Source organism: Chelonia mydas, chromosome 4 (genome assembly GCF_015237465.2).
Source record: "Chelonia mydas isolate rCheMyd1 chromosome 4, rCheMyd1.pri.v2, whole genome shotgun sequence".
Classification (NCBI taxonomy): domain Eukaryota; kingdom Metazoa; phylum Chordata; order Testudines; family Cheloniidae; genus Chelonia; species Chelonia mydas.
In genome coordinates this window covers 28,583,803-28,601,515 of record NC_057852.1, presented here as the reverse complement: position 1 = coordinate 28,601,515, position 17,713 = coordinate 28,583,803, and the positions used below count along the sequence as shown (strand labels likewise).

The 17,713-nt window shown below is 44.2% G+C and overlaps 1 protein-coding gene across 1 annotated transcript in view; it reads left to right on the top strand.

Moving 5' to 3' along the window:
* LOC102932219 (alcohol dehydrogenase 1) overlaps window positions 1–17,713 on the top strand; it is a 32,310-nt gene that overhangs the window by 1,964 nt on the left and 12,633 nt on the right. The window contains exon 2 of the mRNA XM_027825464.3: window positions 17,508–17,609. Coding sequence (XP_027681265.2) covers window positions 17,508–17,609 — 102 coding nt within the window. The remainder of the gene's footprint in view (window positions 1–17,507; window positions 17,610–17,713) is intronic.

Genomic DNA, 17,713 nt, shown 5'->3' with positions numbered 1-17,713 from the left:
AGATAATAGGATTTATTACTAATTGGAAATGTTCTTATTTTGTACTTTTGTTAAGCAAAAATTGGTATTTTCTCACTGCTCTGATGATAAAATCCTTTTGCATTTGTCAAGCCGGCTGGAGTAGCTGACTAGCATGAGTGACAACCTCAGGGCGGACTGTCAAGAAGAAGGACTCAAACCCCAAATTGGTTGGGAGTTCTACACTTCGATTTCACCAGCCAAGAAGTATGAACTCCAAGCGCTACAGCAACCTAACCATGGAGTCACAGATAGTCTCCTGGCGTAACCCAGTCTGTATTGCCACTCGGGCAAACTTGCCTTTGTGATAGATGGTCCCTTACACTAAAAAAAAATCACAAGCAATATTCAGGTCACTCCCAGTTCCAAAGGGCCAGTCACTTACCCCAGGTCAATTGCACCTTAGACCTCACACCAAAAGACAATACTTCTAGCCAATCCTATAATAAACCAATGAAAGTTTTATTAACTAAAAAAAGAAATGTTATTTACGAGGTTAAAGCAGGTGAACAAATCAGTTAACCTCTTTGGTTCCAAAAGGTAATAGAAGCTGCTGTGATATGCAAGCATTCTATGCTCTTGAGAACTACTCCAAGCTAAGCTTCTGTTTAGAAACATTGCCCTCTCTGAATGCCAAGCACCATAGTGATGCAGTTCCTTCTGGTCAGGGATTTTTATATCTTTGAGTTCAAACTCATGGGACAAGTGTTTGTGCCCATCTCTTCTTCATGGGTGGGTGTGTGAGAGGGGGCACAATCAACAAAGTCTTTGGCCTTTTGATGTTTCACAGCGGCTTATTTGGTTTCAATGGGCCTTCTTGTGTGAAAGACCAGCACTTTACATTAATTGATGCTTCTTTTCAGTTTGAGTTACGCAGGAGATTTACAAAGCAAACACTCAATATAACTTTATACCATGGGATATGGAGGTTATAAGTGAGATCAATACATCCTGCAAACATTTCATCAGGTCTAAAGACATTCTTATAAACTTAAGATCTCTTTTAACAACACTAACATACAGCTGAGCCAGTCTGGTTTTCAGCTGTGCATTTGTCAGGATTTGGGGAGGCCTTGGCATGAGCTTGGCAGCATTACATATAAAGGCCTAATCCTGCAAAAACATGTGTGTGCTTAACTTGGTGGACTGTGGGCTTGATCCTGCTGCCACTGATGTCAGTGGCAATATTGTGCCATGTGAATCGTCCCAGTGCACTCTATGAGACCAGTCACAGTGTGTAAAGTTAAGCACGTGCTTAAATCTTTGTGTGATCGGGGCTGAAGTTGCTTATTTTTGAATGTTGTGGTGTTTTCTATAATTACATGAGCTAGCTTTTACAGTGGGCACGTTTAAAAAGTCCATTTTACTTTTAGTGGTGCTAGTAACTATTTCCAGACCAAGTTTTTAATTGAAAAGTTCTTTTAAAAAAAAATCCATGTAATCTTTTGACATAGATGTTCTTTTTTCACTCAAAAATGTCATGTCTTTCTGATATTTAGACTTTTTAATAGGAAGTGTCAAAACAGTAGTCAAAATTTTTCATTTGCTGAAAACCCCTTTTCAGTAAACAGTAAATTTCCATGAACTTTTTAAAGATAATTTGAATAATGCTTTGGGTAAACACTTCAGAAATTAAAAAAAATTGTGACAGATTTGAATAAGAAAGAATCCATTTCAAAACCTTTCAAATTAAAACAAGTTTGACATTTTGAAAATGTTAATTAAATGAGGTTTTTTCCCCCTTTTTTTTTAAACCAGCTATAATTTTGAGAGCGATTCCTGGTTCCAGTGGCATTTCCCATTTTAAAAGTCACATCTACAGGTTGAATCTTTTACAATGGAATGAACTTTTAAAGTATGACTACTCCACTTTTAAAAGTCCAACAAGAGACAATGATTAAATTTAAAAAGGAAAGGGTTTTGGTTTTTTTTTTTTGGGCGGGGGGGGTGTCAATTTTTCTTTCGAATGAATTTTCATCATTTACAGAAATGTGGTTCTGGAAATGTCAGCAGATAAGCAATTCAGTGACCCCTTTAAATGCAATTAATTTAAAATATTTAAATATATTTCAAGTAGCAAGAATCCTGGATTTAACTTGAAGGTCTTATTTTAGGAAAATATGTTATCTTGGGGGAACATTCCACTTCAATCATTCTTTATAATGGTTCAACATACTGCACATACATTAAAATAGTTTTAAAACCAGACCAAATTCCACTGCATTTGATTTATACTCTTAGGCATATGTGTTGATTTCCTCTTCCACACACTGTGAAAAAAGGTTAACAGCTTGGTTAACATCAAGACATTGATGTATTTCCACTAAATGGCTCACATTTCCTGCAGATACTAGAAGCTTCATTATTAGTGAATGCACAAGTGGTACAATAAAGATGGAAAAACAAATTAAAAACAAAAAAGAAAAATGTTAAAGGGCTGAGGTAGACATCACACATGTGCTAGCCATTCAGTAGCGTCAGGGTCAGCAAAATGGAGCCTGGAAAGTCCTGCTGATAGACCAGCATGAGAAGAGCAGCCATTCAGTAGGTGTATGGCACTCAACCGCACCACAGCTATGCAATGGCACTTCCTGAGCCCCGCCAGTCTAGTCTTATTAGCTAGATCAAAACTTGAAAATAAACCTGAGAGAAAAATCTAAAAGTAGTGTGGGGGAAAAATTCAAACCGTTGAACTTGTTTTCCTTTCAAAATGGAACCATTTTTTTGCAATATTAATTTATCAATATTTTATGAAAATAGATAAACAATGAATTGTAAATTTTAATATTTGCATTCAATTTTTTCAATAATCTTTTACACTTTTTATGAAATATTTGAACTATTCACAATTTTTTGCACAAAAAACTTTTTAAATATATATTTTTTTCAAATAGCTTTTTGTTTGAAAAATTTCCACCAGCTCTACCTGAAACATTTGTTTGCTTTTTTTAGGCTTGTTTTCCTTCAGGAATTTTTTTTTTAAATGGAGAAACAAAAATAAAGAAATTGCTATTTAAAAAATGTGAAGCCTGCAGACTGGTAAATGCTCAACTCTCAGACGTGGTGCTAAGGATAACCTAACCTAGATTAGACTAAGTCAAATCCAGAGTTACTTTTTTTGTTCATTCCTTTTTCACATTAATATTGTTTCATTCATAAAGTGTGATGTGGAATGCAGGTTAAAATGAACAGGTGTAACTTTATTAAACTCTGTGGACTGTTCTGTCCATGTGGCTGAGTTGCTTCCAGCCTCGCGGCCTGCATTCCCTATTCCATTGGTGTCTTATCAGTAAGGTCCCTCTGGAAACACTGGCTGTGTGAAGCCAGTTCCACTGATAATGATACATCTTCCCTATTTTACAAACATTGGTATAAACTTTAAAAACAAAGAATTGATGTTCAGACTCCCATCCCACCTCCTTTCAGCCTGAAGCTGCTAATGCATAGCCGAGCTGGAGTCTCGTTTTTACCACAGACTCAGCTGGTTACATAGTCTGAGATAATTTTGGTCTTCTCATCAGGGGACCACACAGGAGTGACTGTCTCACTGCACCATATATCTGTGGCTATTGTGCCTGATAGGTTTTTATCCTTTCGCTTTAGGTTTCCGTTGTATTCCCCCTGTAAACATCCGTTGGAAATATTATTTATTCGGGGTACTAATTCACAATACTAATGTAAGCATAAATTCCTTTATTAAATGCAAAGGATTAAATCCAAAGGATTTATAAATAAATGGTATTTATAAAATTGCTCTAAATAATCAACAATTTATTACATCTAAACAGTAACAAAACATTTATAAGCATTTGCTCAAGATACTTACAAACAGGCTAAAGTCCTGGGTGCTTAGACCCATAGTAATTGGCTCCAACTTGGTCAGGCAGCTATTAGCAATGAACTCTGTTAAAGGGTATATTAAAAAAAAAAGTAACTCCTCTTAAAAACAAGTCATGTTATTGCCAATTATTGGACCTTAGCTAAGGCCAAATGTAGGCATTTATGTACCTGATTATTGTACCTGGTACCCAATTAACCATGTTTTTTTTTTCTATTACCTTATTTAAGATTTGGGCTAAAACAACATTGGTATTTCCAAGGGTCACTACAAGTTTAATACAATCTTCTTTCTCATGATCTCATCCTTTTTGGTCACATGCTTTGGGCCTGTTGCTCATGCTAATATCCCCACTCAATTTAAAACCGTAATTCACACAAATCTAATGTGGACCTACATTACTATCGTGTCTGTCTGTGAGATTGCCTTGCCGGAGCACCTCTTGTCACAGGTGCTGATCCCAAGTGCTGCAGACTGTCCCATCCCAAATCAGGGAGTCTGTCAAGTTCCCCAAAATTGCTTGTAGCAGCCATTGTGCATAGGGCAATTACATAGTGGGTCTATCCCCTGCCCCTCATTAGTCCCTGTTGAAGAACCTCTGTCACGCCTCAGTTTTGTTGTGCTTTTGGAAGCAATAGTTCCCCAGGGCTCCTAGAATCGCTATGAGGCCTGGGGAAGTGATGAGCTTCAGAGTGATACAAATCTCCTCTGCCTTGTTTCCCAATAAGGTAACGTAACACTTTTTTTTGCTTTCCTGCTGTTGTCATCCTCCTGCACAGCCAGGTCTGTGTACAGCTCAAACTCCTCCTTCCATCACTGTAAAATCGAGGACTCTGGGGGGCTTCAGACCAAGTTCTGTGGCACATGCTACCAGCTGCTACGCTACAGAGAACTCTCAGCTTTGACGCCATACTTCGTTAGCAAACAATGAAGCTGAGCACATATTAAATTGAACAAGTGGAACTTTCATGTAAGCTGAGGGCTTACTCTGTCCATGTGACTGAGTTGCTTCCAACCTAATTCCCCACATTCCTTGTTCTACTGATGTCCTGTCAATAACAGTCCCTGCGGGGAATCTTGTCCCTCTGACTTCAGTTTCACTGACCCTGATACAAATAGTGCCAACAATCTTTATTTTTCTGTCTTCCCCTCATTTAATAAAGGTCTAAAGTTGATGGAGGAATTCCATATTTTCTCATACCACTTTTCATTTTAGAAATTCCCCCAAGGACAGAGCTGCCCAAGCACAAGAGGAGGAGCCAGATGCTGCCCTTGCAAGGTGTTCTTTCCCTGCAAGAGCAGCCAGGAGCAGAGTTAACCTGATTTACAAAAGGCTAGCTTTTTTTCTAGTGTCTATGGTCTATGTGCAGAGCAGCGGCAGAGGAATGGTCTTTTAAGAGGGTAGAACAGAACAACACACACAGTAAAGAAGTGGGAAGAAAAGAAGAGGAAGTGAACAAACAAAAAACTAGAAGTGAGGAAGAGCCCCCCTCAGTGAGCAAGAAAAAACCAACAGAACAAGGCATGAGGGAGTTGCAACAATGGTTTTGCATCAAACAGTATACATTTGGGGACTGAATTTGGTTCCTGGTTTGCTGATCCAGGTGTTGTAATTGTTCTAATGTGGGTGCAAGTGTTCGCATTTACAAAGGGCTACCTCAATTACATGCATATTGTACTCCAATGAGCCAAGGTCAGGGATTGAAAATCAGAACCTTTAATATCCCCCTATTATAAATAAGTGGGACTGGAGGGAGAGCCTCCTCCCAAACATAGATAAAATTCCTGATTTCTTAAATGATGAAAAGGAGTAGAGGGATAGGATCTAAAAATGGGTTATTTTGGCTGGGTTCCACAGTTAGAATCCTGAAGCTGTATCTGAACTGCTCATACTGAAGAATAATTTTGCCAACAAAATTTGTTCTGAGTTGTTTTTAACTTGGTTAGTATTTTGCAAATATGTTTTGCAAGGTTCCTACCAAAGAATTAAAACAAACAAAATATGGAGGAAAGGAGGACAACATACAATTTAGTTGCTAAGTAGTTGGTTATATTTACCATGGGTTTTGTTAGCTCTGTGTGTGTGTGTGTGTATTTTTGGATGCAATTTTTTAAAGAGAAGTGTGGGGTTTATAGGCTGCATGAATATGGATACTGGAGGAACAGATCAAAGCCTCAAGCGTGAAATATGTCTGTGCAGAAGACAAAGCTCTCTTAGCAACTGACTATGAATCTGGAATTCATTCTTCGGTGATATCATGATGACCTCAGCATCTTTTTCACAAAATGCAAAAGCTACTGCATTTTGATCTAGCCTGCACACCATGACATCACAGTTGGGAGAAAAATATCTTCTGCCAAAACAAGAAACCATATAACATAGACTACTTACTAGGGGAAGGTGAGAGAAAAATCGCTATCTTGTATATGCTAAAATACTGGGAGATATTCAGAAATCTTGTTGTTGAGGGCCATCTGAGACAGGAAGCTGCTAAAAAAGGAGTGCTACAAACTAGAAAAATTGTTATACAATATCCTCTTTCAGTGTATCCTCTCACTTATGCAGAATGACTCAATCCTGCATTCCTGGTAGTATTCCCAAAACCAATATACACTCGAGACTTCACTGGGAGTTTTGATTGCAAAAAAAGGAATGCAGGATCTGACCGAGAGTCAGTAACTGTACACACATGTAAACCCCAGCTAGAGTTTGCCAGCTCCTGGAGGTCCAAACTCATACCTCTGAAGCTGCAGACTCTAAAATGTGGGACAGTGACCTTCAAAATGAGGGACAACACACCTTGAAATGAGGAACACTATAAGGGACATTACGTTTTCATTGAAAATAGCCTGGAACTTTCTATAATGAAAATCAACAGTGATTCTGTGTCCTAAAGCCATACTTCGTGTATGAAGTTTGAGAGCAGCCCTGAGACATCTCCTTGCAAAGCACTGCAATACCCTAGTAACTTGGGCATTTCTTGCATTGCACAAAAGGAATCCACAAGTTACAACTATAGATGCCCAGAACAGAAGAAGCTCTTCTTCAGCGTTACCTTTCCTCCCTGCTCTGCTACTTGCCACCCGTTGCACTTTCCATTTATGCAGAAAGTCATGCACTAGCTGGGGTGGAAGGGTGGGGGAGGAGAAATTTTATTCCTTTTAAATTACTTCATTGAAACCTGTGCAATAAGTGCTTGCAGAAAATGCATGGGAATCATTAGAAGTGATTACAGCGAAACCGTTCATTGTGCTGCCGCCTCTAGCCTTTGAGCTCGGCTGCTGCTGCCGAGCACGCAGTGCCAGCTGCCACTCAGCACGGTGCAAACAAAACATCAACCCTCCCTGCATGATCGAGCCAGGATGCTGTAATCTCGGGATGTGCCATCCCACATCCCTGAAAGGAGTAGAGGGAGGGGCAGGGTATTAATTAATTATTCCCCCCTTCTAGGTGCTATTTGGTAGCTCGGTCACCATTATTCCAAGTTGTTTTTGTTGTTTCCTTCTGTTTCTCTTGAAACGATCGCCTTCAACCCCTCCCAGAGCTGAAGTCACCTGACACAGCTGAGACGAGTCCTAAGACAAAAGTTATGCATTCAGAATGTATGTGATGAACGGATCATCCACCGGCAGCCTTCTCAGCCGTGATCACACGCCAGCAGCCATGATGGGCCTAGTGAGATGGGTGAGGAACTCGATGGAAATACTGGACTTTAGAAAGGATCTGCAGTACAAATAACCTCAAGAGACAATGCTGACCCATACAGCATGCACACACCTCACAGGATTCCGATCCTATTACTTCATAAAGTGGAAACTGAATTAAAGAGACTGGAATGGATTGATATGATTGAGAAAATCTCTGAGCCAACAGTATATTGTGTTTCAATGGTACCAGTTATTAAAATACAAGGAAAAATATGAATCTGTGTGGATCTTAAATGACTTAATGAAGCAGCTACAAGAGAAAAATGTATTCTCCCACCACTGGATGACTTCCTCCCCAAAGTGAAAGGAGCTACAGTGTTCTCCGAGCTGGATACCTTGAGCAGATTCTGGCAAATTCCTTTAGCTAAGAAAATGCTCCATTTATCACATCCTTTGGGAGATTTTACTTTTGAAGTTTACCTTTTGGGACCACCAGTGCACTTGAAAATTTCCAAAGAAAGATGGCAGAATTGGTAACTAACACAAATGGGGTTCTAGTTTTCATGGTCGACGCATGGATCTTGGATGGAAGAACACAAAACCCTCAAAGTCCTAAGCCTGACCAGTCCATCTGGATTAAAACTCAACAATGAAAAATGCATTTTTCACCTGCACCAAATCGAGTTTTTGGGATCGACAAAGAAAGATGAAATCAATCTGAGCCCTGAGAAAGTACAAGCAATTAGAGAATTGCTAGATAGATTCATGGAAGATAGGTCCAGCAATGGCTATTAGCCAGGATGGGCAGGAATGGTGTCCCTAGCCTCTGTTTGCCAGAAGCTGGGATTGGGTGACAGGGCATGGATCACTTGATGATAACTTGTCTGTTCATTCCCTTTGGGCACCGGCCATTGGCCACTGTCAGAGGACAGGCTGCTGGGCTTGATGGACCTTTGGTCTGACCCAGTATGGTCGTTCTTATGTTCTTACTTGACTACACCAACTAATGTACCAGAACTGAGACGTGTACTGGGGATGATAAGTTACATTGGTAGATACCTACAAAACCTTTCTACAGTGACAAAACCACTGAAATTGGTTATGGTGGCCTGTTAAGGGGCAGATATACCCCATCAGCCCCTTAGGGCAGTATGGCCAGGTGGCCCAAGTTCCTTAAGGCAGGCCTGGGCTTCAGGACCATAGGCTTAGTGGCTAAAGTCTAAGTAGCTGCTCTCCTTCCCAGGGCAGCATGGCCCAATGGCCAGAGTCAGTAGGGCTGTCCCAGGGTTCAGGACACTAAGGCCTTGTGGCCAAAGTCTTAAGTAATGGCCTTTGGTGGCCCAGTTCACCTCCCCGTATGGTGGCGGTGTCCATGGTGGGTTGGAAGGGGCAGGGAGACCGGGACCCTCCCTTCTCCATTGGGTTCCATCCAACCTAGGGCCTTAGGGAACTGATATCTTCCTGCTCAGTGATGGTCACCTGTTGCGACCATCCCATTCCCTGGGTTGCTTCTTACCCCTTCTCCCAATGCGGGGGGATCCCTCGGCAATAATTGCCTCCCCTCCATCAGCCTCAGCAGTTGACTGGGGTTCAGTAGAGGCAACGACCTGGCTGGCGCTGGCGTCTGGTGGCTCTGGCACTCTCCCAGAAGGAGCCTGTGGGGTATGTCTACCCTTGTCAGCAATCAGCCCAGACTGAGTTGAGCTTCTCCCTCTTATACTGAGGTTCCAGTCAGAGCGTGCCCAGCAGGTGTGAAGGGGCATGGCTTCCTCAGCCCATAGCATGGGATTAACTCCCTCCAGCCCAGTGTGGGGCAGGTATTCCGCATCATGGGGCCAAATTAAGAAATTACCTTCAAAAAGAAAAAAGAAAAAAAAGAATCTCAACAGCTCCCATTTTCAAGTACAACAATGTTAACAAACCCACAATGGTCAGCATGTATACAAGCAGCTATGGCCTAGATGGTGCATTGTTGCAACAACATGACTCTGAATGAATTTTGCATTTTGCTCTTACACACTCACAGAAACAGAAAAATGATATGTGCAGATTGAAAAGGAGTACCTGGCAAGCACATGAGAACTTTTACAGATCTCTGTGCAAACTTGATTTGTTTATACTGACAATAGACAATAAACCACTTGTAGCGCTCATTAACGGAAAAGATCTGGATCAAGCACTGCTGAAATGCCATCTGTTGCTAAGGTTAATGAGATTTAATCCAATTGCTAAGTGTGTTTCTGGGAAAAAACTGGTAGTAGCAGACACTCAGTCATGGAGCCCAGCATCACACTCAACTGCCCATCAGCTCAAAGATGGTGTAGAAGCATACGTGGCTGCTGTGGACACATATAAGCCAGTGTCACAAGAGAGACTATTCCAGATACAAAAAGCAATCTCGACAGACATACAACTTCAGGAAGTTCTAAGTTACATTAGGGGCAGCTGACTCAAGTATCTAAAGAACACTAAGGGTATGTCTACACTACGGAATAAGGTCGAATTTATAGAAGTCGTTTTTTTAGAAATCGGTTTTATATATTCGAGTGTGTGTGTCCCCACAGAAAATGCTCTAAGTGCATTAAGTGCATTAACTCGGCGGAGTGCTTCCACAGTACCGAGGCTAGAGTCGACTTCCGGAGCGTTGCACTGTGGATAGCTATCCCACAGTTCCTGCAGTCTCCGCTGCCCATTGGAATTCTGGGTTGAGATCCCAATGCCTGATGGGGCTAAAACATTGTCGCGGGTGGTTCTGGGTACATATCGTCAGGCGCCCCTTCCCTCCCTCCCTCCGTGAAAGCATGGGCAGACAATCGTTTTGCGCCTTTTTTCCTGAGTTACCTGTGGAGACACCATACCATGGCAAGCATGGAGCCCGCTCAGGTAACCGTCACCGTATGTCTCCTGGGTGCTGGCAGATGCGGTATGGCATTGCTACACAGTAGCAGCAACCCATTGCCTTCTGGCAGCAGACGGTACAATACGACTGGTAGCTGTCCTCGTCATGTCCGAGGTGCTCCTGGCCACATCGGCTGGGAGCGCCTGGGCAGACATGGGCGCAAGGACTAAATTTGGAGTGACTTGACCAGGTCATTCTCTTTAGTCCTGCAGTCAGTCCTATTGAACCGTCTTATGGTGAGCAGGCAGGCGATACGGATTGCTAGCAGTCGTACTGTACCATCTTCTGCCGGGCAGGCAAGAGATGAGGATGGCTAGCAGTCATATTGTACCATCTTCTGCCGGGCAGGCAAGAGATGAGGATGGCTAGCAGTCGTACTGTACCATCTTCTGCTGAGCAGCCATGAGATGTGGATGGCATGCAGTCCTTCTGCACCGTCTGCTGCCAGCCAAAGATGTAAAAGATAGATGGAGTGGATCAAAACAAGAAATAGACCAGATTTGTTTTGTACTCATTTGCTTCCCCCCCTTCCCCTGTCTAGGGGGACTCATTCCTCTAGGTCACACTGCAGTCACTCACAGAGAAGGTGCAGCGAGGTAAATCTAGCCATGTATCAATCAGAGGCCAGGCTAACCTCCTTGTTCCAATAAGAACAATTACTTAGGTGCACCATTTCTTATTGGAACCCTCCGTGAAGTCCTGCCTGAAATACTCCTTGATGTAAAGCCACCCCCTTTGTTGATTTTAGCTCCCTGAAGCCAACCCTGTAAGCCATGTCGTCAGTCGCCCCTCCCTCCGTCAGAGCAACGGCAGACAATCGTTCTGCGCCTTTTTTCTGTGCGGACGCCATACCAAGGCAAGCATGGAGGCCGCTCAGCTCACTTTGGCAATTAGGAGCACATTAAACATCACACGCATTATCCAGCAGTATATGCAGCACCAGAACCTGGCAAAGCGATACCGGGCGAGGAGGCGACGTCAGCGCGGTCACGTGAGTGATCAGGACATGGACACAGATTTCTCTGAAAGCATGGGCCCTGCCAATGCATGCATCATGGTGCTAATGGGGCAGGTTCATGCTGTGGAACGCCGATTCTGGGCTCGGGAAACAAGCACAGACTGGTGGGACCGCATAGTGTTGCAGGTCTGGGACGATTCCCAGTGGCTGCGAAACTTTCGCATGCGTAAGGGCACTTTCATGGAACTTTGTGACTTGCTTTCCCCTGCCCTGAAGCGCATGAATACCAAGATGAGAGCAGCCTTCACAGTTGAGAAGCGAGTGGCGATAGCCCTGTGGAAGCTTGCAACGCCAGACAGCTACCGGTCAGTTGGGAATCAATTTGGAGTGGGCAAATCTACTGTTGGGGCTGCTGTGATACAAGTAGCCCACGCAATCAAAGATCTGCTGATATCAAGGGTAGTGACCCTGGGAAATGTGCAGGTCATAGTGGATGGCTTTGCTGCAATGGGATTCCCTAACTGTGGTGGGGCCATAGACGGAACCCATATCCCTATCTTGGCACCGGAGCACCAAGCCGCCGAGTACATAAACTGCAAAGGGTACTTTTCAATAGTGCTGCAAGCTCTGGTGGATCACAAGAGACGTTTCACCAACATCAGCGTGGGATGGCCGGGAAAGGTACATGACGCTTGCATCTTCAGGAACTCTGGTCTGTTTCAAAAGCTGCAGGAAGGGACTTTATTCCCAGACCAGAAAATAACTGTTGGGGATGTTGAAATGCCTATATGTATCCTTGGGGACCCAGCCTACCCCTTAATGCCATGGCTCATGAAACTGTACACAGGCAGCCTGGACAGTAGTCAGGAGCTGTTCAACTACAGGCTGAGCAAGTGCAGAATGGTGGTAGAATGTGCATTTGGACGTTTAAAGGCACGCTGGCGCAGTTTACTGACTCGCTTAGACCTCAGTGAAACCAATATTCCCACTGTTATTACTGCTTGCTGTGTGCTCCACAATATCTGTGAGAGTAAGGGGGAGACGTTTATGGCGGGGTGGGTGGTTGAGGCAAATCGCCTGGCTGCTGGTTACGCGCAGCCAGACACCAGGGCGGTTAGAAGAGCACAGGAGGGCGCGGTATGCATCAGAGAAGCTTTGAAAACCAGTTTCATGACTGGCCAGGCTACGGTGTGAAAGTTCTGTTTGTTTCTCCTTGATGAAACCCCTCGCCCCTTGGTTCACTCTACTTCCCTGTAAGCTAACCACCCTCCCCTCCTCCCTTCGATCACCGTTTGCAGAGGCAATAAAGTCATTGTTGCTTCACATTCATGCATTCTTTATTCATTCATCACACAAATAGGGGGATGACTACCAAGGTAACCCAGGAGGGGTGGTGGAGGAGGGAAGGAAAATGCCACACAGCACTTTAAAAGTTTACAACTTTAAAATTTATTGAATGCCAGCCTTCTTTTTTTTGGGCAATCCTCTGTGGCGGAGTGGCTGGTTGGCCGGTGGCCCCCCCACCGCGTTCTTGGGCGTCTGGGTGTGGACGCTATGGAACTTGGGGAGGAGGGCGGTTGGTTACACAGGGGCTGTAGTGACAGTCTGTGCTCCAGCTGCCTTTGCTGCAGCTCAACCATACACTGGAGCATACTGGTTTGGTCCTCCAGCAGCCTCAGCATTGAATCCTGCCTCCTCTCATCACGCTGCCGCCACATTTTAGCTTCAGCCCTCTCTTCAGCCCACCACTTACTCTCTTCAGCCCGCCACCTCTCCTCCCAGTCATTTTGTGCTTTCCTGCACTCTGACATTATTTGCCTCCACGCATTCATCTGTGCTCTGTCAGTGTGGGAGGACAGCATGAGCTCGGAGAACATTTCATCTCGAGTGCGTTTTTTTTTTCTTTCTAATCTTCACTAGCCTCTGGGAAGGAGAAGATCCTGTGATCATTGAAACTCATGCAGCTGGTGGAGAAAAAAAAAGGGACAGCGGTATTTAAAAAGACACATTTTATAAAACAGTGGCTACACTCTTTCAGGGTAAACCTTGCTGTTAACATTACATACATAGCACATGTGCTTTCGTTACAAGGTCGCATCTTGCCTCCCCCCACCGCGTGGCTACCCCCTCAACCCTCCCCCCTCCCTGTGGCTAACAGCGGGGAACATTTCTGTTTAGCCACAGGCAAACAGCCCAGCAGGAATGGGCTCCTCTGAGTGTCCCCTGAAGAAAAGCACTCTATTTCAACCAGGTGACCATGAATGATATCTCACTCTCCTAGGATAACACAGAGAGATAAAGAATGGATGTTGTTTGAACGCCAGCAAACATACACTGCAATGCTTTGTTGTACAATGATTCCCGAATACGTGTTACTGGCCTGGAGTGGTAAAGTGTCCTACCATGAAGGACGCAATAAGGCTGCCCTCCCCAGAAACCTTTTGCAAAGGCTTTGGGAGTATATCCAGGAGAGCCGCGAATGCCAGGGCAAAGTAATCCTTTCACATGCTTGCTTTTAAACCATGTATAGTATTTTAAAAGGTACACTCACCGGAGGTCCCTTCTCTGCCTGCTGGGTCCAGGAGGCAGCCTTGGGTGGGTTCGGGGGGTACTGGCTCCAGGTCCAGGGTGAGAAACAGTTCCTGGCTGTTGGGAAAACCGGTTTCTCCGCTTGCTTGCTGTGAGCTATCTACAACCTCATCATCATCATCTTCTTCGTCCCGAAAACCTGCTTCCGTATTGCCTCCATCTCCATTGAAGGAGTCAAACAACACGGCTGGGGTAGTGGTGGCTGAACCCCCTAAAATGGCATGCAGCTCATCATAGAAGCGGCCTGTTTGGGGCTCTGACCCGGAGCGGCCGTTCACCTCTCTGGTTTTCTGGTAGGCTTGCCTCAGTTCCTTCAGTTTCACACGGCATTGATTCGGGTCCCTGTTATGGTCTCTGTCCTTCATGCCCTGGGAGATTTTGGCAAATGTTTTGGCATTTCGAAAATGGAACGGAGTTCTGATAGCATGGATTCCTCTCCCCATACAGCGATCAGATCCCGTACCTCCCATTCGGTCCATGCTGGAGCTCTTTTGCGATTCTGGGACTCCATCATGGTTACCTCTGCTGATGAGCTCTGCATGGTCACCTGCAGCTTGCCACGCTGGCCAAACAGGAAATGAGAGTCAAAAGTTTGCGGTTCTTTTCCTGTCTACCTGGCCAGTGCATCTGAGTTGAGAGTGCTGTCCAGAGCGGTCAAAATGGAGCACTCTGGGATAGCTCCCGGAGGCCAATACCGTCGAATTGTGTCCACAGTACCCCAAATTTGAGCCGGCAAGGCCAATTTAAGCGCTAATCCACTTGTCAGGGGTGGAGTAAGGAAATCGATTTTAAGAGCCCTTTAAGTCGAAATAAAGGGCTTCATCGTGTGGACGGGTGCAGGTTTACATCAATTTAATGCTGCTAAATTCGACCTAAAGTCCTAGTGTAGACCAGGGCTAAGGAAGTGACAAGAGATTACTTTGCAGTGTGTGTACAAATAAGTGAGTCAAGTGGACTCATAATTAAAGGGATTTGCATTGCAATTCCAAATGAAATGAAAGGAGAAAACCTAAACCTCATCCATGAAGGACATCAAGGAATAACTAAATGTTGTGAACGGGCCAACCAGTCAGTGTGGTGGCTGGGCATCAGCAAGGACTTAAAGAATAAAGCATCTGTTTGTGAACACTGCAGAACTTCCAGACCAACGTGACACAAAGAACCTTTAGTAACACGACATTTACCAGACAGATGTTGGAAGAGACTAGCTGCAGATTTATACTAATTCAGAGGACATCATTACCTCGTCATCGTGGACTATTTTTCACGTATATAGAAATAACATACTTGAAAGACATACCACATCACAGTGTTATCGAGAAAGTGAAGTGAGCTTTTGCTCACTTTGGTGAGCAACTAGTGATGGACAACAGACCACAATTCACTGCAGCAGAATTTAAGTTGTTCCAAACAAAATATAATTTTGATCCTATTACGAGCAGCCTACATTATCCATAAGCAAATAGAAAGGCTGAGAGATCTGAATAGACAGCCAAGAAAATCCTACAGCAGGAAGAGCCATTCCTCGCTCTTCTGAGTTACACATTAACAGTGGCTACTGAAAATAGTCCAGCACAACTCCAGAAGGGAAGACAACTCAGAGCTACTATTTCAGCTTTGGAAAAGAATTTATCTCCAAAGTGTCCAGACATGAAGAGAGTAGCCAAACTGGATGAAAAGGACAAAAGAACACTTTTTTAGAACAGATGTCACTCAGTTAGAAAATTGCTGGGTCTAGAACTTGGTGACTATGTTTATATCCAATTGGGTGGAGAAAAAGGATGGACAACTGCAGCTGTCCTAAAGAAAAGGAATTCAGTACACAGGTCATACGTGCTCGAGATTGACAGCGGAGACTTCTGCAGAACCCCTCAATGTCTGCCGTTTGTTCCTCAGAAAGAACAATCAACAGAGAAAACTCTACAGATGATGGATGCAGAAGAAGATGATTCAAAAATTCCAAACCAACCACAGCCACTCATTGCAACTAATGGACAGACAGATGACCAAGTAGTTACGCCTTTGGGTCATATAATTTAGAAAACCAGTATGATTCAGAGACACGTAACTGTACTGAATTTAAAAGACTGTGTGATAGTGTAGGACTCTGACCAGGAAGCGAGGAGAGGAGCCTGCCCCACCCAGCGCGAAGGCACAATAAAGAGGACCCTTTTTGTTTAAGCCAGCCAATGTTCACAGTGCTGCTGCACATGTCCCCAGATTCATCTCTAGCATACCATCTGCTGGGGAAGGTGCCAGGAAGGGACTTAGGGGTTGTGAAGATTTGAGTGTTGGGAGGTGGATAATTGGTTGATTTGCTCATGTTTTAATACTTCGTTACCCCTAACCTTTTTCTTCCCCAGATCCTATTTTCCAGCTTCAAATAAAGTCCCCTTTTGTTGTATTGTTATTTTTGGGTGTGTCATTCCTTTGCTGGGGTTTGTATTAATGTATTGTGTACTGGGTGTAACTGTAGTGCCCTCGTGGCCAAGACTTCCTGAGGCGGGCTCTGGCCAAGAACAGGGGCCTTCAGGAATGCATCAGGGAAACTCCCTTCCACCCTAGAGGCACTCGTTCTAACCTCTTCCCTCACGCACACTAAACACACGCAGATGCACACAGTGGAATAATACAATGAATATAGGAAAGGGAAATATTTATTTACAGGAGGATGAATGGAGGAAAATATAGGGGGAGAAGTAAAACGATTACATCCAATACAAAGATCCAGGAGCTCAGTGTTATCACAATGTAAAAGGACAGATGCTGAGCACCGCGTCCAGACTCAGAGTTCAGGAATGCTTGGCAGAATTCCAGTCCAGCAGTGAATCTTGGGTGTTCCTGGCATCTTCAGCACCAGTAAACTTTCCCCAACAACCCCTCCAGTGCCCTCTTCTATCTCTCTCCACAGAGCGACAACCCTCCCACTTAACTGGCGACAACCTTTCTCCATATTCTCAGTGTAGTCGTAAGCCTCAGTACTTATGGACCTATACAGTCTGTCTAAGTGACAGTGATATGAGGTGCAGCTCTGCTTTGTACTTCTGAGGTGATTCCTTACTGGCACGTGCTCCTCCTGGCTTCCATCCTGGGATGTCCCAAATCAGCTGCTTTGTCTCTCGCAGGCTTCAGGCTGGTTTTCAGCTGCTTCTCCAGATGAGGGTCTGCTTGCTGTACAGACACCCACACGTCCCTGTCCTCTATTTCAACCCTCTCCCCTTTGGACAACCAGCACTTCCTCTTCTCAGAACAATAGCACTTCCGCTGCCTTAGGACAAGGTTTTAAAGCGGCCATACTCTCTAAACCCCAAGGGGTTACATAGGTTTTATACTGCTTACCAGCAGTGGTAGCATTATTCATTTTCCCAAGGGACAAGGTGAAGAGTCACCTTGGGTGGAGGCATCAGGTGTCAGAAAAAGAACCCAAGACCCAACCTTAGTGAGTTGAGGGGAGAAGCCACTCTAAGTACAAAGTGCCAGGGAGGAGGCTTGAGCCACACCTTGGGGAAGATGCTACGTACACAAATGCCATTTTGTTTTCCTTGCTGTTTTCATAGGTCATTAAATGCAAAGCAGCTGTTGCCTGGGAGCCTAAGAAACCATTTTCCATTGAGGAGGTGGAAGTTGCCCCGCCAAAGGCACAAGAAGTTCGCATTAAGGTAGGAAAAAGATGAACTTTGTAAATTACATACTGTAGCGGTGTCGGTTTTGTTCATGCTAAAGAACTGTAGGGCTCAATCTTACAAATATTACCACCAGAGTG